The sequence below is a fragment of the Rhinoraja longicauda genome, chromosome 1, assembly GCF_053455715.1.
Source record: "Rhinoraja longicauda isolate Sanriku21f chromosome 1, sRhiLon1.1, whole genome shotgun sequence".
Taxonomy (NCBI): domain Eukaryota; kingdom Metazoa; phylum Chordata; class Chondrichthyes; order Rajiformes; family Arhynchobatidae; genus Rhinoraja; species Rhinoraja longicauda.
Genome location: NC_135953.1, coordinates 24,269,327 through 24,296,613, shown reverse-complemented (window position 1 = coordinate 24,296,613; position 27,287 = coordinate 24,269,327). Strand labels below are relative to the sequence as shown.

The 27,287-nt window shown below is 42.0% G+C and overlaps 1 protein-coding gene across 1 annotated transcript in view; it reads right to left on the bottom strand.

Moving 5' to 3' along the window:
- Positions 1-27,287, bottom strand: part of LOC144605419 (mitogen-activated protein kinase 4-like) — an 83,189-nt gene that overhangs the window by 32,188 nt on the left and 23,714 nt on the right. The window contains exons 2-3 of the mRNA XM_078420689.1: positions 24,975-25,188; positions 15,165-16,053 (exon numbers count right to left, since the gene is read on the bottom strand). Of these exons, the coding sequence (XP_078276815.1) occupies positions 15,165-15,710 (546 nt within the window). The 5' untranslated portion in view covers positions 15,711-16,053; positions 24,975-25,188. The remainder of the gene's footprint in view (positions 1-15,164; positions 16,054-24,974; positions 25,189-27,287) is intronic.

The window sequence follows — 27,287 nt, the reverse complement described above, 5'->3', positions numbered from 1 at the left end:
ATATGATCATGGCTGATCATCCAAAATCAGTACACGGTTCTTGCTTTTTCCCCATATCCCTTTAGCCCAAAGAGCTAAATCTAACTCATTTTTGAAAGCATACAGTGAATTGGCCTCCACTGCCTTCTGTGGCAGTGAATTCCACAGATTCACAACTCTCTGGCTGAAAAAGTTTTTCCTCATCTCATTCCTAAATGGCCTACCCCTCATTCTTAAACTGTGACCCCCTGGTTCTAGACTCCCCAACATCAGGAACATGTTTCCTGCATCTAGCCAGTACACTACTTTAAGATTTTTAAATGTTTCTGTAGGATCCCCTCTCCAGTGAATACAAGCCCAGTCGACCCATTCTTTCATCATATGTCAGTCTTGCTATCACGGGAATTAACCTGGTGAACCTACGCTGCACTTCTTCAGTAGAAATAATGTCCTTCCTCAAATTAGGAGACCAAAATTGCCCACAGTACTCCAGGTGTGGTCTCACCAGGGCCCTGTACAACTGCAGTAGGGCCTCTTTGCTTCTAAACTCAAATCCTCTCGCAATGAAGGTCAATATGTCATTAGCTTTCTTCACTGCCTGCTGTACCTGCATGCCTACTTTCAGTGACTGTTGTACAAGCACATCCAGGTTTCGTTGCGCCTCCCCTTTTCCTAATCTGAAACCATTCAGATAATTGACCCATTCCTGCTCTCCAGAGATGCTGCCTGTCCCGCTGAGTTACTCCAGCATTTTGTGTCTACCTTTGATTTAAACCAGCTTCTGCAGTTCTTTCCTACACATTTTGTCCGCTCCACTGCAAAATCTCCTCAAGGTATGTCTACATTGAAGACGTTCTCCTCCTCTCTCCGACGAGTTCAGCAACATGCTCCCCCTCTGTGATTCCTCTTTCCCTCCAACTCCACGACCATGTCTTAACCCTTTCAAGACCCATTCATTCTCTCCGGAGATGCTGCCTGTCCCGCTGAGTTACTCCAGCATTTTGTGTCTACCTCCGATTTAAACCAGCATCTGCAGTTCTTTCCTGCACCATTCAGATAATAATCTGCCTTCCTGTTCTTGCCACCAAAGTGGATAACATCACATTTATCCACATTATACTGCATCTATCATGCATCTGCCCACTCACCCAACCTATCCAAGTCACCTATGCAGCCTCATAGCATCCTCCTCGCAGCCTGCACTGCCACCCAGCTTTGTGTCATCCGCAAACTTAGAGATGTCACATTTAATTCCCTCGTCTAAATCGTTAATTTATATTAATGTTAAGGGTCCCAGCAACGAGCCTTGCGGCTCCCCACTAGTCACTGCCTTCTATTCTGAAAAGGACCCGTTAATTCCTACTCTTTCCTTCCTGTCTGCCAACTAGTTCTCTATCTATGTCAATACCCTACCCCCAATACCATGTGCTCTAATTTTTCACACTAATCTCTTCAGTTGTACCTTGTCAAAGACTTTTTGAAAGTCCAGATACACCACATCCAATGGCTCTTCCTTATCCATTCTACTTGTTACATCCTCAAATAATTCCAGAAGATTAGTCAAGCAGGATTTCCCCTTCATAAATCCATGCTGACTTGGACCAATCCTTTTACTGCTACCCAAATGCACCGTTATTACTTCTTTAATTATTGACTCCAGCATCTTCCCCACCACTGATGTCAGGCTAACTGGTCTATAATTCCCTGTTTTCTCTCTCACCCCTTTCTTGAAAAGTGGGATAACATTAGCTACCCTCCAATCCACAGGAACCGATCAGATTCTAAAGAACATTGGAAAATTATCATCAATGTGTCCACGATTTCTAGGGCCACCACCTTGAGTACCCTGGGATGCAGACCATCAGGCCTTGGGGATTTATCAGCCTTCAGTCTCATCAGTTTACCCAATACTATTTCTCGCCTAATGCAAATTTCTTTTAGTTCCTCTGTCTCCCCAGATCCTGTCCTCTAGTACATCTGGGAGATTGGTTCTGTCTTCACTAAGAAAGTCACAAAGTACCTGTTTCTAACTCGTCTGCCATTTAATTGTTCCCCATAATAATTTCACCTGTTTCTACCTTCAAGGGACACCAAATTTGTCTTTACTAATCTTTTTCTCTTAACTTACCTAAAGAAGCTTTTACTATCCTTCTTTATATTCTTGGCCAACTTACCCTCGTACTTCATCTTTTCAGCCCGTATTGCCCTTTTTGTTACCTTCTGTTGTCCTTTTAAAGTTCCCCAATCCTCTGGCTTCCCGCACCTCTTGCTATGTTATACATCTTTTCGTTTAGTTTTATTCCAGCCCTAACTTCCCTTGTCAGCCACGGTTGCCTCTTACTCCCCTTAGAATCTTTCTTCCTCTTTGGAATGAAATGATCCTGCATCTTCTGGATTATGCCCAGAAATTCCTGCCATTGCTGTTCCACCGTCATTCCTGCTAGGATACTTTTCCAGTCGACCTTGGCCAGCTCCTCCCTCATGCCTCCATAGTCCCCTTTGTTCAACTGCAACACTGACACTTCTGATTTAACCTTCTCCCTCTCAAATTGCAGATTAAAACGTATCATATAATGGTCACTACTTCCTAGTGGTTCTTTTACCTTGAGTTCCCTTATTAAATCTGGTTCATTGGACAACACTAAATCCAGAATTGCCTTCGCTCTGGTAGGCTCCAGTACAAGCTACTCTAAGAATCCATCTCGGAGGCACTCTACAAACTCCCTCTCTTGGGGTCCAGACCAACCTGATTTTCCCAGTCTACCTGCATATTGAAATCTCCCATAACCACAGTGGCATTACCTTTGTTACATGCCAATTTTAACTCCTGCTGCAACTTACACCCTACATCCAGGCCTGTAGATAACTCCCATTAGTGTCCTCTTACCTTTACAATTCCTCAATTCTATATACACCTCACCTTTCACATCGATTCCTATTTCACTCCTATCCCTTTGTGAGCTTTCTGTCCCATTAATTCTGGTGTCTTTCTTAATTTTTCCTATACTCTCTTTCCCATTAACTCCATCCTTGTCTATCCAATTTGTCTGCCCTCCCCCCCCCCCCCCCCCCACTATTTAGTTTAAACCCACCCTGGGTTTTATCGCCCTTTCTCCCTGCATTGGTTACCATCCCCCTGCCCTGTTAGTTTAAATGTGACCTTTCCTATACGCTCTTTCCTGTTAACTGCACGCATACGCTTCCACCTTGTTGACTCCAACCCTCACTGTTTAGTTTAAACCCACATGTGTAGCACTAGCAAACTTACCTGTCAGAATGTCGGTCCTTTTAAGGTGCAACCCTTCCCTTTTGTACAGGTCACCCCTGCCCCAGAAGAGATTCCAGTGATCTAGAAATCTAAATCCTTGCCCCCTGCACCAATTCCTCAGCCACACATTCAGATCTATCTCCCTGTTCCTACCCTCACAAGCACAAGGTACTGGAAGCAACCCAGAGATAACCACCCAAGAAGTCCGGCTTTTCAGCCTCCTACCTAGTTCTCTACACTCAGCTTGCGGAACCTCCTTCCTCTTCTTACCCATGTCATTTGTGCCTACATGTATATGCATAACTACTTCCGGCTGTTCACGTTCCATCTCGAGGATGTTCTGAAGTCGGTCTGAGACATCCTTCTCCCATCCTGTGTTTTTCCACTGCTTTCAAGGCAGGATATGATCTAATATTAAATTAATCAGAAGTATGTGGCACATTGTGTGTGACTGTTTAAATCCAAGGACCCAAATCTCTGTGATTTCCCCAATCACAGAGACGATTACTTTGAGGTCACTGAACTCCTTTGAACCCTGTGCTGGTTGGGGAGGCAGTTGATCATATTGGCTTTGGCAAGAAAAAATCATCATCATAATAGTAACATAGTCCTTGCATGATTTCTACATGGACAAAGCATTGCAGCAACAGAAGGAATTCCATATGAGAAGGGTGAACTCGTTGTTTATGGTTTCATAATTTTGCTGTTCATTTGTGTTAATGATGCTTTTAATACCAATCCATGACAACTAAATTACTGCATCAAAGGCAAAGTCAAATAGATCTGTGATAATCCCAGCCGGAGTGGAAAGTGGACTAAATACATGAATCATTCACAATCTTGACAAGAAATAGCAGCAGCAGCAGCAGCTTCATTATTTATAGTGCCCTCCATAATGTTTGGGATAAAGACCCATCATTTATTTATTTGTCTCTGTACTCCACAATTTGAGATTTGTAATAGAAAAAAAATCACATGTGGTTAAAGTGCACATTGTCAGATTTTGTTAAAGGCCATTTTTAAACATTTTGGTTTCACCTTGGAGAAATTACAGCAGTGTTTATACATAGTCTCCCCATTTCACGGTACTATAATGTTTGGGACACAGCAATGTCATGTAAATGAAAGTAATCATGTTTAGTATTTTTTTGCACATCCTTTCATGCAATGACTGCTTGAAGTCTGCGATTCATGGACATCAGTAGTTGCTGGGTGTCTTCTCTGGTCTGTATTGCAGCCATTTTTAGCTTATGTTTGTTTTGGGGGCTTGTCCCCTTTAGTGTTCTCTTCAGCATATAAAAGGCATGCTCAATTGGGTTCAGATCGGGTGATTGACTTGGCCACTCAAAAATTAACCACTTTTTCGCTTTGAAAAACTCCTTTGTTGCTTTAGCAGTATGTTTGGGATCATTGTCTTGCTGTAGAATGAGCCGCTGGCCAATGAGTTTTGAGGCATTTGTTTGAACTTGAGCAGATAGGATATGTCTATACACTGCAGATTTCATTATGCTACTACCATCACCAGTTGTATCATCATTGAAGAGGCGGCACGGTAGCGCAGCGGTAGAGTTGCTGCTTTACAGCGAATGCAGCGCCGGAGACTCAGGTTCGATCTTGACTACGGGTGCTGCACTGTAAGGAGTTTGTACGTTCTCCCCGTGACCTGCGTGGGTTTTCTCCGAGATCTTCGGTTTCCTCCCACACTCCAAAGACGTACAGGTATGTAGGTTAATTGGCTGGGTAAATGTAAAAATTGTCCCTAGTGGGTGTAGGATAGTGTTAATGTACGGGGATCACTGGGCGGCACGTCTTGGGGGGCCGAAAAGGCCTGTTTCCGGCTGTATATATATGATATGATATGATAAGTGAGTCAGTACCTTCAGCAGCCATACATGCCCAGGCCATAACACCCCCACCACCGTGTTTCACAGATGAGGTGGTATACTTTGGATCTTGGGCAGTACCTTCTCTCCTCCATATTTTACTCTTATCATCACTCTGATCTAAGTTCATCTTCATCTCATCTGTCCACAAGACCTTTTTCCAGAACTGTGGTTGCTCTTTTAAGTACTTCTTGGCAAACTGTAACCTGGCCATCCTATTTTTGCGGCTAACAAGTGTTTTGCGTCTTGCAGTGTAGCCTCTGTATTTCTGTTCATTAAGTCTTCTGCTGACAGTGGTCATTGACAAATCCACACCTAACTCCTGAAGAATGTTTCTGATCTGTCGGACAGGTGTTTGGGGTTTTTTCTTTATTATAGAGAAAATTCTTCTGTCATCAGTTGTGGAGGTCTTCCTTGGCCTGCCAGTCCCTTTGTGATTAGTAAGTTCACCAGTGCTCTCTTTCTTCTTAATAGAAACATAGAAACATAGAAAATAGGTGCAGGAGTAGGCCATTCGGCCCTTCGAGCCTGCACCGCCATTCAATATGATCATGGCTGATCATCCAGCTCAGTAACCTGTACCTGCCTTCTCTCTATACCCCCTGATCCCTTTAGCCACAAGGGCCACATCTAACTCCCTCTTAAATATAGCCAATGAACTGGCCTCAACTACCTTCTGTGGCAGAGAATTCCACAGACTCACCACTCTCTGTGTGAAGAAATGTTTTCTCATCTCGGTCCTAAAAGACTTCCCCCTTATCCTTAAGCTGTGACCCCTGGTTCTGGACTTCCCCAACATCGGGAACAATCTTCCCGCATCTAGCCTCTCCAACCCCTTAAGAATTTTATATGTTTCAATAAGATTCCCCCTCAGTCTTCTAAATTCCAGCGAGTATAAGCCTAGTCTATCCAGTCTTTCTTCATATGAAAGTCCTGCCATCCCAGGGATCAATCTGGTGAACCTTCTCTGTACTCCCTCTAAGGCTAGAATGTCTTTCCTCAGATTAGGAGACCAAAACTGTACACAATACTCCAGGTGCGGTCTCACCAAGGCCCTGTACAACTGCAGCAGAATCTCCCTGCTCCTATACTCAAATCCTCTTGATGTTCCAAACAGTTGATTTTGGCAAGCCTAAGGTTTGGCTGATATCTCTATAACAGTTTTATTCTTGTTTCTCAATCTCATAATGGCTCCTTTGACTTTCATTGGCACAACTTTGGTCCTCATGTTGATCAACAGCAATTAAATGTTTCCAAAGGTGATGGAAAGACTGGAGGAAAGACTAGGTGCTGAGAGCTCTCTTATACCTGCATTAATGAGGCAATTAAACACAGCTGAGCAATTACAAATGCCTGTGAACCCACGTATCCCAAACATTATGGTGCCCTGAAATGGGGGGACTATGTATAAACACAGCTGTAATTTCTACATGGTGAAACCAAAATGTATAAAAATGGCCTTTCTGACAATGTGCACTTTAACCACATGTGATTTTTTCTATTACAAATCTCAAATTGTGGAGTACAGAGGCAAATAAATAAATGATGGGTCTTTGTCCCTAACATTACGGAAGGCACGGTATGTTCTTGTAAAACAACAGGCGTTGCATACTTCGCAAGAGAAGATGATTGGGATGCTGAAACAGCACTACAATATGTATGCAGTACAGTGCAGCATGATTTACCTGCAAGTGATACCGAAAGGGCTCGTCTTTCCAATTGCAGAAGATTAGTAGGATGAACCATTTTTATGAGTTTGGTTGGGCATTTGAGGTGTTGCTTGCAAACTGCTCACCTCATTACAGGAAGGACATGGAAACTTTGGAAAGGGTGCAGAGGAGGCTTACCAGAGTAATGTCTGGATTTGAGGGTATTAGCTACAGGGAGAAGTTGGACAGGTTTGAATTGTTTTCTCTGGAACGCCCGAGGTTGCAGGGAAACCTGATAGAAGTATATGAAATTATGAGAAGCATAGATATGGTAGACAGTCAACACCTACTTCCCAGGATGTAAATAGCAAATATTGGAAGACATATCTTTAATGTGAAAGGGGCAAATTTTAAAGGTGATGTGCAGGCAAGTTTTGTTTTTACACAGAGGGTAGTGGGTGCTTGGAACACGCTGCCAGGGGTGATGGTGGGTGGAGGCAGATGCAATAGTAGCATTTAAGAGACTTTTGGATAAGCACATGGATATGCAAGGAATGGAGGGATATGGATTATGTGTGGGCAGCTAAGGGTTTGTCGGCATCATGTTTGGCACAGACATTGTGGGCCGAAGTCATGTACCTCTGCTGTACTATAGACAATAGACAATAGGTGCAGGAGTAGGCCATTCGGCCCTTCGAGCCAGCACCGCCATTCAATGTGATCATGGCTGATCATTCTCAATCAGTACCCCGTTCCTGCCTTCTCATGATCATGAGATCATGAGAAGCAAGATCATGAGGGACCCCTGCCACCCCAACAACGGACTGTTCCAGATGCTACGGTCAGGCAAACGCCTCCGCTGTCACGCTGTGAAAACGGAGAGGATGAGACGGAGTTTCTTCCCACAGGCCATCAGGACTTTCAGCTTTTATAACTCCAGAGACTAAATTTTTGTCTACACTATAGTAACTTATTAACTTTATTTATATGCTGTAACTGTAATTCTTTTTTTGTGCACAATCCGCAGGCATTGCCACTTTCATTTCACTGCACATCGTGTATGTGTATGTGACAAATAAACTTGACTTGACTTGATACCCCCTGACACCGCTATCCTTAAGAGCTCTATCTAGCTCTCTTTTGAATGCATTCAGAGAATTGGCCTCCGCTGCCTTCTGAGGCAGAGAATTCCACAGATTCACAACTCTCTGACTGAAAAAGTTTTTTCTCATCTCCGTTCTAAAAACATTTTTCCTCATCTCCGTTCTAAAAAAAGATTTTCCTCATCTCCCTTCTAAAAAGGTTTTCCTCATCTCCGTTCTAAAAAGGTTTTCCTCATCTCCGTTCTATTCGATATATCCCCAAGTCTTTCAGTTTTCAGCCCAAGGAAGTGTTTTCTATGGGCAAGATGTAATAACAATTAATAATTCATGCTAGAAAACAATCAGAATTTGTTTCTAGACCATTACAAGTAAAGATTATCAAGTATAACAATGATTGTTGAAGGATTCAACATACAAAACACACACAATATCTTTAGTTTTCAAATCATTTTCAGTACTCAAACCCCATGCATTAAACATTTTCTATTCATTTATTTCTTATATTTATGTTCATACAGTATGGACCATAACTTTCCTGAAGTTTCAATAATAAATAACTTCACCTATACATAAATTGATGCTGTCATATTTTATCACTGCCAATTAAACAATTTGTAGTTGCAATTGGAATGCAAATTTAGCTATCCCGATAACAATGTTAAATTTGATAATAATATTGAAGTGCATAGAACTGGTTAAGCAATCATTCAGTTGAAACTATGAACGTACCCTGCTTATTCTGCCTTATCAAATTGTGACTCAGTTGATAAATGATAGACTCGACCTTCAGTCCCATCCTTCAGTAATTAGCCCTGTCTCATTTTAACACTACGACTTACACACAACTGTTTTCCTGCACTAGATATTGCATCACCGTTATATTTTTTAAACTAGTTAAACAATTACAATGTATAATAATAATTAAAGAGTATCCAAATCACATGCACACACTGTAAGTTATCTAAGACGCAATACTGCAATGACACAAGTGTTTTTGAATTTTCATTTTCTCATGACACTGGTATCCCAATCTGAATCGCACCATCAAGCAAGATAAAGCCAAATGGTTCTTTAACCAAAGTTTGTAAACATTACATATTTGGTTGTAAATGGCAGCAGATAGTTAACTAACAGGAGAAGGGGGATCCAAAATCATCTCCACCCCTAGTAATGGAAGAACCCAGCGATTGATTGGCAAATATAAAGCAGAAGCATTGCAACCATGCCCAGAAAAGACCAACATAGAAACTAGCCTTTTCCAATTCAAACTCTGTTCCGTAGACACTAACAGCAGAGCCTAAAGAACCAGACAACATCCAAGTTATAGTGCAGAATACATATATTTCAGAACTGGTTGTCCTTCCAGTTGAAGTGCTTAGTACATTTATATAACTGCCATTTACCAGACAGCATGGAAAATGCAGAGACACGAGAGACTGGAGATGCTCGAATCTAGAGTGGCAAACAATCTGCTGGAGGAACTCAGCGGTTAGAGCAGTATCTGGGGGGAAAAAGGAACAGTCAATGGTTGTGGGGTGAAACCCTGCATTAGAACTGGTCCAGGATTTCAACCCAAACCATCAACAATTCTTTCCTCACAGCAGATGTTGCTCAAACCGCTGTTCCTTCAGCAGACTGTACAGTGGAAAATCTCACAAATATGTCTGATCTGCAAAGAGCAAGGCAAATCCTACCGAATGAATTACTGCTCAGCTCACTGACATTGGAAGCTATCATAAGCAGCACTGTCAAGCAGCATTTATCAATATCCTGCTCACTGGCATGTTCAGGTTTATTATTGTCACGTATACCAAGGTACAGTGAAAAGCTTTATTTTGTATACTATCCAAACATTATCAGATTTTTCATACATAAATTTAATCAATTTAAGTACAATAGACAGAGCAAAGCAGAAGATACAGAGTGAAGAATATACTCCGAAGCATTGTAGTACATCAGTTCCATAGGCAAAGTTCAACGTCTGTAATGGGGTATAGAGGTGAATTGGACAGTACCCTATCTTATGGAAGGACTGTTCAGAAGCCTGATAGCAGAGAAGAAGCTGTTCCTGAGTCTGGTGGTACATGCTTTCAAGCTTCTACATATACTACTTGATGGGAGCAGAGAGAAGAAGGAATGACCAGGATGGGACAAGTCTTTGAGTATATTGGCTGCTTTTCTGAGAGAGCGCCAAGGTAGCGAAACCGAGACGTCCTGGTTTCAAATCTTGCACTAGGACAGCCAGATTCCTAGGCATCTCAGAACTCTGCAATCAGTCAATATGCTTCTTATTTATTTCTTCTGCCCAAGTAGACTCTACTTTCTGTAATCCTTGAGCCTTTCTAGTTGTACATGGTATCTCTAATACCATGAGCTTCTATCTTGTGCAGTGATTTTTTTTTTTTAAGGTGACACCCTATTGAATACTTTTTGGAAATCCAAATACACTTTTGCCTACAAATGGGATCATCCCAATGGAAATGGGATGCCATCTTCTTTTAAGTGTTATGTGTCTAAAATTAATCTTATCTGGGATGAATAGGTGAGGTAATCATGTTTGGGTGAAATCATGCCAATCGTACATTTAGATGGAGAACTTGCAGTTGCAATCTGCACTGGCTCACCTGATCTTCTCAGTCAGATGCACACTGTTGATCTCAATTATTGCACTGCATTAATTGCATCTCAAAGCTGCAGATATTGGCCACAGGGCATTGAGCATAGAAATTGGGATGTTATATTGCAGTTGTTGGTGCAGCTGTACTTGGAGTATTGTGTATAGCCTTGGTGACCCTCCTACAGGAAATACATCATTAAGCAGGAAAGAATGAAAGATGATTTATAAACATACTGCCAGATACTTGAGGACCCAAGCTATAGGGAGAGTTGGGGGGCAATCTGGGACTTAATTCTTAGCAGTATAATAGACTGAGGGGTAATATAGAGCTGTATAAAACTATGAGGTTCCGACCTTTGAAAACACAGACCTTTTCACATTGTTGGGGGGTCAAAAACTGGAGGGCATATGTTTAACATGAAAAGGGAAAAATTTAATAGGAACCTGAGGGGCAACTTTTTCACAGAGCTTGGTAAGTATCTGGAATGAGCTGCCAGAGAGAGTGGTTGTGCCAGTTACAATAATAACATTTAAAAGACACGTACAGGTATGTGGATAGGAAAAGTTGAGAGTGATATCGGTCAATCTCAGGCAAATGGGAGAAGCTTAGATTGACATCTTGGTCAGCATGGACTGTCCAATTATGACTCGGTCTATGACAATGACTGCCATGGAATAGGCACAGAACACTGTGTTCTTGCTTCACTTGAGATTTAAACAGACGCTCTGTTGACATTGGGAGAACGGCTTCAGAATCAACTGCAAACTTGCCAAAGTCACAGAGTGTGCTAAAACAATTGGCAGTGCTTACTGCACCCTAGTAGGTTTAGTACGCTGGGCTTCAAGTTTCCTGAGGGCCAAGAAGCAAATGGGGATCAACTGCTGCAGGAGGAGGAGGACAATGAATATTCCCAGAATAGAGGTCCATCTTCCAGCCAGGAAATAGGTGGAATTATTTCAAAATTAGCAGAGATAAACTTTTCTTGTCAGACAATCTGACTTCCCAGGAATTAGCCTATGAACCTTTTCTGAATTGCCCCAATGTAATTATATCACCCCTTTAAAAAAGGTGATCAACCTATCTACAGTACTGCAGGTGTGGTCTTATCAGTGTTCTGTACAGGTCTGTAATTTTATGCCACATTCCCTTTGGATTCAAGGCCAATATTCCATTTGTCTTGCTTGTATGAAGATTTGATTTCTCTAACTCCAAGTAACCCTTGCATCCCCTCTCTCTCCGTCCCACCCCACCCTCGTACTAGTTTCACTGTTGTCCTGGTCATAAGTGATAGGAACAGAATGAAGCCATTCGGCCCATCAAGTCTCCCTTGCCATTCAATCATGGCTGATCTATCTCTCCCGCCTAACCCCATACTCCTGCCTTAGAAACATAGAAAATAGGTGCAGGGGGTCATTTGGCCCATCGAGCCAGCACCGCCATTCATTGTGACCATGGCTGATCATCCACAATCAGTAACGTGTGCCTACCTTCTCCCCATAACCCTTGATTCCACTAGCCACTAGAGCTCTATCTAACTCTCTTTTTAATTCATCCAGTGAATTGGCCTCAACTGCCTTCTGTGGCAGAGAATTCCACAAATTCACAACTCCCTGGGTGAAAAAGTTTCTTCTCACCTCAGTTTTAAATGGCCTATGAGGATATGGGGAGAAGGCATGTACAGGTTACTGATTGAGGATGATCAGCCATGATCACAATGAATGGCGGTGCTGGCTCGAAGGGCCAAATGGCCTCCTCCTGCACCTATTTTCTATGTTTTTATGTTTCTATTCTGTCGCAATGAATTCCACACATTTACCAACCTAACGACTAAAGAAATTCCTCATCTCCTTCCTAAAAGGAACATCGGTTAATTCTGAGGCAATGACCTCTGGTCCTAGACTCTCCCACTAGTGGAAACATCCTCTCCACACCCATTCTATCTAGGCCTTGGTGCATTGGTGCTACCTCTTGTACCCATGCAGAACTCACTGACTTCACCAATTTCACCACTAATTTCCATCCTGCTCTTAAATATACTTGGACCATCTCCAACATCTCCCGACCATTTCTGGATCTCATCATCTCCATCACAGGTGACAGACTAGTGACCGACATCTACTACAAACCTACTGACTCCCATAGGTATCTTGACTACACTTCTTCCCACCCTGTTTCCTATAAAAACTCTATCTCCTAATCCAAATTCCTCCGTCTACGCCGCATCTGCGCCCAGGATGAGGTGTTTCACACCAGGGCATCAGAGATGTCCTCATTCTTTAGGAAACAGGGTTCTCCTCTTCCATTGTAGATGAGACTCTCACTAGGTCCTCCTCTATATCCCGCAGCTCCGCTCTTGCTCCCCCTTTCCCCATTCGTAACAAGGATAGAGTCCCCCTTGTCCTCACCTTCCACCCCATCAGCCATTGCATACAAATTAACCTCCAACATTTCCGCCACCTCCAACGGGATTCCACTACTAGCCACATCTTCCCATCTCCACCCCTTTCTGATTTCTGCAGAGACCGTTCCCTCCATAACTCCCTGGTTCACTCCTCCATTCCCACCCAAACCACCTCCTCCCCAGGTACTTTCCCCTGCAACCTCAGGAGATGCAACACCTGTCCCTTTACCTCCCCCCTCGACTCCATCCAAGGATTAATATAGTCTTTCCAGGTGAGGCAGAGGTTCACTTGCACCTTCTCCAACCTCATCTATTGTATCCGCTGTTCCAGATGTCAACTTCTCTACATCGGCGAGACCAAGCGCAGGCTCGGCGATCGTTTTGCTCAACACCTCCACTCAGTCCGTCTTAACCAACCTGATCTCCCGGTGGCTCGGCACTTAACTCCCTTTCCCATTCCCATTCTGACCTTTCTGTCTTGGGCCTCCTCCATTGTCAGAGTGAGGTCCAGCGCAAATCGGAGGAACAGCATCTCATATTTCGCTTGGGTAGTTTACACCCCAGCAGTATGAACATTGACTTCTCTAACTCCAGATATTCCCTGGTTTCCCTCTTTATCCTCTTCCCCTTCCCAATTCTCCCACTGGTCTTCCTGTCTCCGACTACATCCTATCTTTGTCCCACTCCCTCCCCTGACATCAGTCTGAAGAAGGGTCTCGTCCAGAAACTCCACCCATTCCTCTCCAGAGATGCTGCCAGACCTGCTGAGTTACTCCAGCTTTTTGTGTCTACCTTCAATGTTTCTGTTGCTGACCACCAAGGGGATTGTGCTTTTGGGTTGTATGGTGTTCTCTGAATGCTGAACAGTAAGTGTCAGCAGCTGTGCTGAATTGAGTGTAGCCCTGTTGGGAACTGAACAGTTTGCATTTCATTGTTTGAAACATGCTAATGTTCTTGCATTCTTGGATAAAAAACAATTTCACAACTTTGTAAGAAGGACCTGATATCAGTAAGCATTTGTGCAGGGAAATAGTTCAATATTCAGAAGGTGTTTGTGAAGTCTTATGTCTGTTAACCTAACCAGTATTTGGTGAAAAAAACAAACACAATTCTTGGTGCTTTTGCTTCAATGATTTAAGGAGTTAGTGGAGTGCACAGTATTATTCAGCATTTGCTCAGTGCCTTGGTAACTTTTACTTATTTACACATGCATTATTAATACAAGTTGTTGTGTAGCTCAAAATGGGTAATAGTCTCAAACATTAACTACACTGTTACTTTGTCCTAAGACTCTCAAACCATTTAATTTGCAATTGTAAGAGACTCATGACCAAAAATGCTGTTGCTTCAGGTTCGTAAACTAAGTTTTTAAAGTGTTGGGAGATTGTTTCTCGTTCCACTCAATATATACTGTTGTTAATTTACTCACCAGTTGACCTGCAACTGACCTACATTTTAATTTTAAAGACCAGTTGACTGAAAAGGAAGTGCTTCTGCCACCCTCTTCCCCAAAATTCTCAAGTCCTCTCTAATTAAATAAGCTATGGCCCAACCTCTGAAACCTCATCCAAATAACCATTGTTGATTGATGCCATGTCATTCACAGCCCAATATTTCTTTGGAGGTAAATTTGCCTAATTTGACTAGACAACTTTTAGGTTTCCTTCTCAAAAGAGCATAAGAGATCTCTTTTTTTAAAACTTACATTCCCAATGCACCTTCCTTGACCTTATCATCCAAGATATGTCAGTGGAGTACTACTGAGATGATAATTATACTGCTCTTTTATTTCCATATTTCTCTTGCCACAGTCAAATTAAATTTAACCTTAAACTCTTGGATTATTGGTCTAGATCTCTGGGTAAAAGTCAAATCGTATTAGAATTATAATAGTGCAAAATCAACTTGTTTAAGGACTTATGACATTTTTAATTTGTAGGAGGAAGGAAAATACAATCTCCTATTGATTCTTCTGGACTAGCAGCAGAGTTCTGTATCATCATCCAGGGATATGAGTTCCAAACCCATGAAGGCAATTACAAAATTTGAATTCAAGTCATTAAATAACTCTAGAATACTAATTCAACAATATTAATCAAGAAAATACTGGATTGTTGTAAATATCCATACAAATCACTAACGTCCAACAGGAATGATCTGATATCCTTACCCGATCCTGCCTGTATGTGACTCTCAAGATAATTTAGAGATTGACTATAAAAGCAGCATTCCATGAACAAATAAAGTTAAAAAAATCACTTACTTTATGTGAGTAATGTGGGTCCACAATCCTCGCCAATCCAAAGTCCCCGATTTTCAACACAAGGTCTTCGGTATTGATAAAGATATTGGCAGGTTTTAGATCCCTGTGCAGTATGTTCGCTGAGTGTATGTACTTAAGTCCTCGAAGTAGCTGGTACATAAAAAGCTTAGCATGCTCCTCTGAAAGGGGTCCCTGCTCCAACAGGCGAGCCAGGTCAGTGTCCATATGTTCTTGGACTATATACACCATGCTCAACCTGTAAACATCTTGAGGTATCTCACTTCCCTTGGGACCAAGAACCTCAAAAACCTTTACTATGTTGTCATGATCCAATCGACGGATAATTTTGATTTCCCGCAGAGCATGTTTTAGACTTTGAGCATTACTAATAGTGATTTTCTTCACTGCAACTTTGCGGTAGCTTTGGCTATCTATTGCCGCAAATACCAAACCATTAGCGCCGTACCCCAAAGGCTGCAAGTCAATATAACGTGCACCTAGATCAAAGCCATGGACTTGGGAGGCACAGTCAAAATTTTCTGCCATTTCCCTGGTCAATAATTCTTTCACAGTGAAGGTTAATGTTTATTTTCATCCAGAATCCTTTAAAAAATATTGGATTATTTTTCCAATGAACAGTTACGCAAAATAGACGACACTCAGCTGAAGAGGATTACATTTTGGTGGGCATGGCATTGGATGATATTCCTGGGACGTTGAGTGCCTGCAAGAATTCCAACAGGGCTATGCAAAGCAGAGCAGACACATGGTTGTCTTGTTCAGCAGTGGGTTCTATAAATGCACTTCACGGCTCATTGCAATTTTTATTGCCGTTTGTTTCTGTTGTGTTCGGGTAACAGTTTAGCCTTAATCCACTCCAAATCTTCTCCTGTTAGAGAAAAATTAATTTACTTCAATAGAACCAAAATCAGCTTACAAGCTCTTCTATAACATTGAGGAATGAAATAATGAAATGCTGTTAAACAATTCCTTGAAAAAAACCCTCAGGAATTGGAACTTGTAATGCCCTTCCTTTTGGCATTAACGGTTCCAGTTTCTGGAATTTTAATCAGAATTTATGAATGCATTACTTTAACATGCCTAGAGCAACTCTTTAAATTGAATTACACAGTTTTTGCACATTGTGCATGCAAGCTGGAAGCAAAGAGGCTATTTAAGAAATACAAGCAGGAGCAGGCCATTCAGCCCATTGTACTCGATCTACCCTACAGCAGGATCATGGCTGTTCTTTTGCCCCAGTTCCATCCCACTTCCCTTGATTTCCTTAATATTTAAAGTCAGTCATTTTGGTCTTGAATATACAATGGCAGAGCTTCCCTACCCTTTGAGAAGAAAACTGCAAAAGATTCACCTATTTATGATAGCATTTCTTCCCATTTCGGTACTGAATAGCCAACAACATTTTCAGACTGGGACTCCTGCTTGTCGACAGCTAAATGAGCTATGGCTAATCCCGCAATTACCCTGTCAAACTCTGAAGAATTTAATACATTTTACCACTCTTTAAAAACAAAATGGAGACTATATACCCCGAGCCATAATTTGTTCTCATAAATCTGCATCCCACCAATCAATTTAGTGAACCCCAGCTGTAATCCCTCTATTACAAGTATTACATTCCTTAGTGAATATTGTGCACAGATGTGGTCTTACCAAAGCTCAAAATAAATGGAGGAGATTTCTATTCTTGAACACAAGTCCCCTTGTATTAGGTTGAAGAAGGTGCTCAGCACAAAATGCTATTTGTCCATTTCTCTCCACATATGCTGCCTGATTTGCTGAGTTCCTCCAGCACTTTAGAGGGCAAAGGATTAGAGGACAAGATTTAGCCAGAACCTGAGAGGCAACTTTTTCCACACAGAGGGTCTTAGGTATATGGAATAAGCTGTCAGAGAACATTTAAAATACATTTTTGAAAAGTATATGGATAGGAAAGATTTAACGGAATATGGATCAGGCTCAGGCAAATAGGACAAGCTTAGACCCAGTATCTTGGTCAACGTGGAAGAGTTGGGCAAAAGCTCTGTTTCAGTGCTGTATCATTCTGATTCTATCATGTGTTTTGGGAATATATGATGCCATTCCCCCATTGCTACAGATTGCGAATCTACAACAACCCACACAATAACATGTGAGGTGGTTTATTCATAGCCTATGCTATCGCTGGTTAAAGGGGCAGCTTGTCAAGTGCAGTTAAAATTCATCATTGAATGTTGACCTGCAGTCATAAACTCATCAAATAACAACGTAGAGGAACTAGAACTAAAGCGAAGCTGTTTTTCCTCATTACCTTCTCTACTTTGATGATCGTCTCAGTGTCTTTCTCAGCATTAATGAATACAAGGGTTGATGCCAAGGCACAGCAATTAGTGGTTCAATGCTGATCTCCCAGTGAGCACGTGCTTCTCCCAAATTGCTCTGGATTTCTCCATCATCCAGATGTGCTGGAGATGAGTAGCAAAACAATCAGAGGAATGTTGGGTATGTGAGAAAGTGCTATTGTGCTATTGAGGGGGTGCAGCGTAGGTTTACTTGATTAATTCCTGGAATGGCGGGACTGTCATATGTTGGAAGACTGGAGCGGCTAGGCTTGTATACACTGGAATTTAGAAGGATGAGAGGAGATCTTATCGAAACGTATAAGATTATTAAGGGGTTGGACATGTTAGAGGCAGGAAACATGGTCCCAATGTTGGGGGAGTCCAGAACAAGGGGCCACAGTTTAAGAATAAGGGGTAGACCATTTAGAACTGAGATGAGAAAAACTTTTTCAGTCAGAGTGTTGTGAATCTGTGGAATTCTCTGCCTCAGAAGACAGTGGAGGCCAATTCTCTGAATGCATTCAAGAGAGAGCTAGATAGAGCTCTTAAGGATAGCGGAGTCAGGGGGTATGGGGAGAAGGCAGGAACGGGGTACTGATTGAGAATGATCAGCCATGATCACATTGAATGGCGGTGCTGGCTTGAAGGGCCGAATGGCCTCCTCCTGCACCTATTGTCTATTGTCTATAAAGTGAGTGTGGGTTGCAAGGAAAGAAGTGAGGGAAGGAGATGATGGGGCATTCTGCTTGGAACTGGCATAGATCTGATGGGTTGAGTATCCCCCTTTAATAAATTGGAAAAAGAAAGGCAAGATAGAACATGAAAGTCAGCTGCAAGAAACATAAAATCAAAGATATGGGGTTTGCGTTGGAAAATGAGACTGTGGCTCAAAGTCAGCTAAATGGCAGCGCAGGCTTAAAGGGCCGGGAGAGCTCGTCCTCCTAATCCTTTGGCTCTCTCATTTTCCCGTGTTGTAAAAGTAAGAACAAACATACCAAGATACTGAAAATATTTATATTGAATCGGTCTTGATGGGCTAATAATCCTTGTGTGAATCCTTACAGCCTGCCTTCCTCTCGAGTCAGTCAATGAGCACAGAAACAAGTCCGTCGGCCCAGCCCGTGCAGGCCAACCAAGATTCCCACCCAAACTAATCCCATTTCCCTGCGTTTGGCCTATATCACTATAAACTTTGCCTATCCATGCACCTGTCCAAATGTATTTTAAATGCCATTATAGTACCTGCCTCAACAATCTCCTCTAGCAACTCATTCCAGATATCCACCACCCTATAATTGAAAAAGTTGTCCTTCAGGTTCCTGTTACATCTCACACCAATCACTTTAATCCTGTTTTCTAATGTTTGATTCCCCTATCCTGGGTAAAAGTCTGCATTCACCCTACCTATTCCCCACATGTTTGTAAAGGTTGCCATTTAATCTCCAGAACTCTGAGGAATAAAATCCTAGTCTGCTCAAACTCTTCCTTTCAGCCAGGCCCTTGAGTGTTGGCAATATCCTCATAAATCTTCTCTGCACTTTTTCCAGCTTAAACAGAGTGATAGATCTGAGCACAATACTCCACATGTGGCCTCACTAACATCTTGTACAGGTGTAATATAATGTCCCAACTTCTATACTGAAATACCTTTAATGATGAATGCCAATGTACCAAAAGCCTTCTTTACCACTCTATCTGCCTGTGATGCCACTTTCAGGAAACTATGTACCTGTACTTCTAGGCCCCTTTGCTCTACAACACTCCCCTTGACCCCACGGTTCACTGAAAAGGTTCTGCGCTGGTTTGACTTCACAAAATGCAACACATGCATTAATGGCATTCCTCAGCCCACTCGCCCAGCTGATCAAGATCCAGCTATAACTACCTTCATTATCCATGATATCACCTATTTTAATGTCATCTGCAAACTTACTACTCATGCCTTCTACGTTCTAATCCAAATTGTTGACATAAACCACAAACAGCAATGGGCCGAGCACAATGGGTGGCAAATCTGTGGAGTTCATTGCCACAGACTGCTGTGGAGGCCATCTTTGGGTATTTTTTAAAGCAGAGATTGACAGATTGTTGATTATTAAGGGTATCAAAGGTTATTGGGAGAAGGCAGGAGAATGGGTTTGAGAGGGAAAGATAGATCGATCATGATTGAATGGTGGAGTAGACGCGATAGGCTGAATGGCCTAATTCTGCTCCCATGACTTTGAACTGATGAGCACCGATCCCTGACGTACACCACTGGTCATAGGCCTCCATACTGAGAAACACCCTTGCACCACCATCCTGTGCTTCCTTCCATGAAGCCAATTCTGCTTCGGGTTATGTTGCTCTCCCTGGATACCATGTGATCTAACTTTCCAAACCAGCCTACCATGCGGAACCCTATTAAAGGCCTTGCTGAAGTCCATATAGACAACACCTATGGCCTTGTCCACGTCAACCTTTATGGTTATGATAGTAACTTCTGCATCAGGCCTGTTATGTTCAAACATTGACTGGTTCCTGCTGTGGAAGAAGCGGCAGATAGCTGGAGGGGCAACTCGGGTAGCTTGGCCAAGAAAGCCTTACTTCAGACTGCACAGTTCGCCATTAATGGTAGCACTGTGGGCAACAGTGAGGCCACTATCCATGGCAGTGGTGGGATGCTGTCTTCCAGATAGGAAATTTGATTTGTACTCCATGAACTTGAGTACTGGATGGAAGGGTACTCCGAGGTTCAGATTTTGTTCACAAAGCTGGTCCTTTAGCTCAGTCTTCTGGTGCACAGAGGGCTCCAGCCATCATACCTTCCCTGGACAGCTCTGGCTGTGGCAGTGAAAGACACAGAGGACCCAAGCGTTTTAGCCTCCAAATCATGTCGTGTGACTGCGGATATGTTAGGTGTTCCAGATTGACTTTACTGAGCTGTGCACTTAAGCGGAAAGGAAATCAATCCTTCTGAGTGACCAGAGAGAGCAATATTTAAATGAGGCATGTGGATTATCAGAACCCTGTGGTTTGAGGAATTAACCAAATAGCATTTTTAGCACAAGGGATAGCTCTTGGGGGACAATGACTTTCCTTCCCTCAAATGCTTGTGTGCTGTAAGTGCTGTCAAAGCATACTTACGAGAAGCACAGATTTGCTAATCACCATATGGTTCAGTTGAGGATCCCACTCCATTTAGTAAGGAATAAAAACTACTGGAGGAACTGAGCAGGTCAAGCAGCATCAGTGGTGGCAAAGTGCCAGCATCTGCAGTCTCTTGTGTATCCATTTAATAAGAGTTCAGATCAAAAGCCTGTTTGCCTAAGTGCAATAGTCCTTGACCACATTCATATTTGAAATGATATGTGATGTTAGATTTAGGCTGTATAAGTGCCAATCCATAGCTATCTCTAACAAGAGTAGTTTAACCGTAGCCCATTGCCACTAAACAAACCAAGGCCTGTACTTCATCCTCCGAACCAGAACATGATCAGCATTTAATTATTGTTAGTCGTATTGCTGGGGCTCGATATTCTGCAGGAAGTAACTCAACTCCTGCCTTTTCAAAGACATCTATATTCATCTACAAGGTAGGATTTGAAAAGAATGTTATCTGCTTGCCCGGATGAGTGACATCAAAAAGTGAAAATTGATTATCAAGCCATTTATTAACTGGGGACACAAGCATACACTCGTGATTTGTGCACCAGAGTTCCTTGCCCCTCCCCGTCTCTGTAATCTCCAATCCTCTACCCTCAATGTTACAAGAATCCAGACCCTAGATTCTGGAACTCCCTCCCAAACTTCTTTAAAACGCCAGGATATTAAACATTCCTTTCCTGGAGAGTTCAGGATTATATTGGTGGTTTGATAATCGACCTCAACCATCCCACGTTGAATCCCAGGCCCAACCTTGCACTGCCAGCAAGCCATCATTAGTGCACCTGTAGCATGGAGAGCAAACCTCTTAATAAAGATGAGGAGGAGCGAGAACCTCTGCATTGTGTAATGCGCAGAATCATCTGGTTACTGTGTGGAATATGTGTTACTACTGGGTGATTGTATGACCCCATTACAGTCAATTGTTGAAGTGAGGTAATACATTTATTTTCCAATGAAGCTGTTGCAGAGATATTAAAGCACACTCAACTGGAAGGCATAACTTACTTTTAGACTGAATTTTACTTACGACAATGAAATTAAAGTATCAAATTAAATTATTTAAAAAATATTTTCTCTCCATTTGTTGAAATATGGAACCTTAATGCATCGGTTACTGACCCTGCTTTATAGGACTTTGGTTAGGCTGCATTTGGAGTATTATGTGCAGTTCTGGTGGCCCCATTACAGGAAGGATGTGAAGGGTTTGGAAGGAATACAGAGGAAGTTTACCAGAATGATGCCTGGATTAGGGGGGTATTAGTTATATGGTGAGGTTGGACAGACTTGGATTGGAGAGGTTGGACAGACTCTGGAATGCCGGAGGTTGTGGGGAAACATGATAGGAGTGTAAAACATTATGGGAAGCATAGATAGGGTAGACTCGGATGGAAAAATCAAATACTAGAAGCCAAAGCTTTAAGGTGAGAGGGGCAGAGAGACTTTTGGATAGGGACATGAATATGCAAAGAATGGAGGGATATGGGTTATGTGCAGGTAGATAACAGATGGTCTTGGCATCATGTTTGGCATAGACATTATGAGCTGTACTGCTTTATGTTCCATTTTCTAACCTCCTTAAATATTTTGCTGAATTCATCATGCAAACTTTACCAACTTCATTGGGTAAACATTTGGGACTGGCAAAAGTTAAAAGACTTGTTCAGCTGAAATATTAATAACTATCAGTATCATTGACATAGCATTTGATTGTGCATGCAAGGAGCTCTGACAAAATGGCATCAAGGGGAAAACAGTTCAGTAATCGGAGACATACCTCACATAAAGCAGACTGGTTGTGGTTGTCCGAGTCCCAGGATCACTCCAAGAGCTCCTGGGGCAGTAACCTAGACCCAACCATCTGCAGCTGCTTTAAAACCTTTCTTCTGTCAGTAAAGCCGAGACAACATTCAGGCAGGGGCTGATAAGTGGCAATTGTCAGTTATGCCATCAAAATGCCTGCCAATAACCATCTCCAGTAGAGAGTGCTCAACTATCAGTGCTTTGCATTATCACTTCTGCTTTCTCCATCATCAACATACTGAGGGGGAGGGTCACCTTTGACCAGGAACTCAGTTGGAAAAGTTACATACAGTAAATACCGTGGCTACAAGAACAGGTCAGAGGATAGATATCCTCTGGTGAGTGACTCATCTATTAATATCACATATTCTTTCCACTCTCTACAGGCTTGAAGCTGTTAGGTTACAGGAAAACATTGATCAGTTGGTCAGTTGCAGATGGAATTTAATCCTGTTAAGTGTGAGGTAATGCACTGTGGGAGGACTGCTCTGGGATGGACGTACAATAATAGCTGGTCCCCAGGGCATATGGAGGGCTAGAAATACAAGTCCTGTGTGTGTGATGGAATGTCTCCACTTGTCAGGATGAGTACAGACTAACAATTCTCAAGAAACTCTACACCATCCAGTGAAAAGCAGTCTTGACTGGCACTCCACTAACCACCCTAAACATTAATTCCCCACACCACTGGCTCCATAGCAGCTGCACTGTGTATCATCTACAAAATGAACTGTGGTTACATTACTAAGCTTTCGACTTTAAACTTTAGAGATACAGCATGGAAACAGGCCCGTCGGCCTACCGAGTTCACACCGAACAGCAATCACCCCGTACATTAGCACTATCCTACACACCAGGGACAATTTGTAATCTTACCAAAGCCAATTAACCTAAGAACCTGTATGTCTTTCGGAAGTGGGAGGAAACCCGAGCACCCAGAGGAAACCCATGTGGTCACAGGGAGAATGTACAAACTCCGTACAGACAGCACCCATTTATCGAACCAGTGTCCCTAGTGCTGTAAGGCAGCAACTCTACCGCTGCCCGTCAATCTGTTCTTATAGTATCTCACAAACTATTATCAAGCATGACAATGACAGCGGGTACATGAGAATACATCACCTGCTGAATCCCCTCCAAGTCACACGTTATTCTGGTTCCCTCAAAAAAACTCCATCAGATTTGTGAGAACTGATCTCCCCAACATAAAACCATGCTGATGCTTCCGAATCAATCCCTGCCTTTCCAAGCGAATATACATCCTATTCCTCAGAATCTTTAACAACTACTTTCTCTGATGTAAAGCTCACCAGCCTGTTTATCCGGGTTTGTCCTTACTGTCCTTTTTGAGTAGGAGGACAATATGAGCTGTCCTTCAGTTTTCTGACATCTTACCCATGGCTCACAAAGATACACACATCTCCGTTAAAGCCCCAGGCATCTCCTTCCTCGCTTCTCTTAGCATCCTGGGATAGATCTCATCAGACCCTGGGGATTCATCTGCCCTAATGTGCTCCAATATTTCTAACACTCTCTGCTCCTTGATACATACATGCTCCAGAATATTTGAGTAGAAAGTAACTGCAAATGGTGGTTTATACCGAAGATAAACACAAAGTGCTAGAGTAACTCAGCGGGTCAGGCAGCATCTCTGGAGAAAAAAGATGGGTGACGTTTCGGGTCTGAAGGGTTCCCACCCGAAACATTACCCATCCTTTTTCCCCAGAGATGCTGCCTGACCCACTGAGTTACTCCAGCACTTTGTATCTATCATCTGCTCCAGAATATTACTGTACAGCCTCCCTTAACTCTCCAACCTTCACATCCTTCTTCCTGCTGAATACAAAGAAGGCACACACATTAATTCTGGGACTGAAAATTGGAACCTGAAGTTCTGCAGAAGTTAAATACCTTTCCAACCTAATTAAATGATTTTGCCTACCTTAATTATATGTTTATGTGATCATAAAGCAATTGTTCATTCCTGTTCAGATTTTTGAAATTACTGCTTATGCCCCTATCCTAAATGGAGATTACCAGAACATGATAATTCGAAGCAGATCTCAGCACCCCTGCAGAGGGTCACTTGGATGACTTCAAAATCTCAGGGGTGCACAGAATTACTTAATACAATTGTATTAGTCGGATTCATGGGGAACACTTGGATGTCTCCAAGTGACGATCCAGTACTGGCAATAAAAATCAACATTTCTTATCATAAATATATCTTACTCTTTATCGCTCTAACAGGGTCACTGAAACCATAATTTAGTTCAGTTTTTTTTTTGTTTAGAGGTACAGAATGGAAACAGGCCCACCAAGTCCGCACCGACCAGCGATCCCAGAAAAACCCCACGCAGGTCACAGGGTACAAACTCCACACAGACAGCACCCATCGTCAGAATCGAACCCGGGTCTCTGGCGCTGTGAGGCAGCAACTCTACTGTTGCGCCACCGGCACCGTAATATTTGCTGACATAATACTTTGTATGTTTCTAATCTACCGATGTGTTTCTAGTACCTCAGAGAAGATTCTTTGGTGGACCCGACCATGGCTGGCAACTTAAGAGTATTTGACAATGCAAGCATTCCTCCCATGGTTGCCAGCTGTCAAATAGCTATTTTAGATGCTCTTCTTGCCGAAGGATTGTGGGACACTCTCCATCTTGTTGTTAAATTCCAAGTTGGTTATGCCTTCAGGAAATAGCTGCAGCTGACAGAGCTGAAGACATCTTCTGTGAAAACATAACATTTGAAAACATATCAGAAATGCTGCTTCAAACATTAATCGAGTAATATCATCTGAAGCTGTGAAAAACTTAACAATAATAAGGATAAATTTCTTGATATGATTTGGAGCACAGTATCTGAAAGAGTGATGAAAGCTGATTAATCAATGGCTTGTAAAATGAAATTGGATACACGTAAGATTTTGCAGGCATGGGACAGAACTGAAGAAAGAGACACTATCAAAGAAATAACTAAAACCAACAATTTGGATAACATTTTATTCGCTGCCTTATACAATGATCACGATCTCTACAAACTGATATCAGAAGCTGACTCAGGAATTCAGATGAAAATTAACCAGAACATTTTTTCCAATTTTGCTCCATTGAGATATTTTCTCAAATCAGATGATTGGGACCATGGGGATGAACTTTTTCTCCCTGGGACCAATTTGAAATATTTTCTTCGTTTTTTCTTAGGTGTGATTGGGTTTCTTCATTATACTGTAGTTATATATTTAATGAAAAACTGGAGCCGAAGCAATAGTCACTGCAGTACACAACTAATCATAATCTGCAAACCTGAGACAGAACTGTTTATTCTCACTCCTTTCTTTCTGTTCGATATCCAGTTCTCAGTCTTTCAGTATATTCCCCCCAGACTTGTGTTCTAACACTGTTGACCAATCTGCTTGTGGAAAGTCTCACACAAATACAAACAGACCACATCCACTGGCCTATCAGTCACATCTCCAAAAACTCCAGTAAATAAGTTGAAGATGATTTCCATTTCATAAATCCACAAGAACTCTGCCCAATCCTATTCGTCTTTTCAAGAAGTTGTATTTTTACTTCCTTCATTAATCTTCTTCTTTCGTATATCAACTCCAACAATCAAAAGTGGCAATTGGTGCTTCAGAGTACCGTAGTTGACGCTTTGCTGCAAATTTTGCAGTTCCATAGAACTACCCAGGGTGGACGAAGAGGACGTAAAGCAGCTCCCACCCCTCCTTCATTAATGATTCCAGCCTTGCAATCCTCCGATTTACAGGGACAAATCTAGATTTGATAGAATTGTGAGGATGATAACCAGAGTGCCATCAAGTTCTCCCCTACTATTTTTTGATAAGACTTTACTCCTTCAGTTCCTCATTCTCACCAGATCTTTGATTGTCTGGTATTTCTGGCAGTTTAAAAAATTATATGTCCTAGTCTGTGAAGACAGATACAAACTGTTAATTCCTCCACTATTTCCTTATTCCCCATTATCAAGCCCCTCATCTCTGTCCATCAGGGACCTATATTTACCCTTGCTATGCTTTTCATTTTTATACTTACCTGCAGAAACTCTCAGCCCATTTTTATACTTCTTACCATTTTACCAGCATGTTTGATCTTGCTCTTTTTTTAAAGCAAATTCTTAGGGCCTACTTTGTTCACTTATATGAACTTTTGGAGGCTAGGCTCCACGTCATTATTAACTTGTTTAGTGGACCATGTGAGAGAATGAACTTTATATTACACGTTCACATGCCGCTGCCCTGCACAGCCTGTCTCTACCTTCTGCCCAAGGTCCATAAGCAGGACACAAACAGCCACATTGCTTCAGCCTGCTCTTGCTTGGCCCACTGATCTTATTTCTTCCTACATTGAGCCCTTCCTCTCTCTGCGGATACAGTACCTTCCTATTTACATCCATGGCTGTTACAGACCTCCCAACATTTGATTTTACAAATTCAGAATTTTGATGTCCAAAATTCAGAGTTTTGATGTCCAAAATTCAGAATTTTGATGTCCAAAATTCAGAATTTTGATGTCCAAAATTCAGGATTTTACATCAAAATTTATAATATGGCGCATAATGCAACTTTTCAGCAAAAAGAAATATGCACGCCAAATGCGCATACGAGTTGCGCTACATTCATGTGTGAAAAACGACTATTATTTCCAACAGTCTGTAGTTCTTGGACTACATGTACAATGTCAGGTCTATCACGTGTATATTCTGCTATTTATAGAAAGGTTATTGAGCAGAAATACTTTGTACAACACAAAGAATTTTTTTTTTGTTTTGTTTGTTCTATTTTGCTTTTTCCTTTCACATC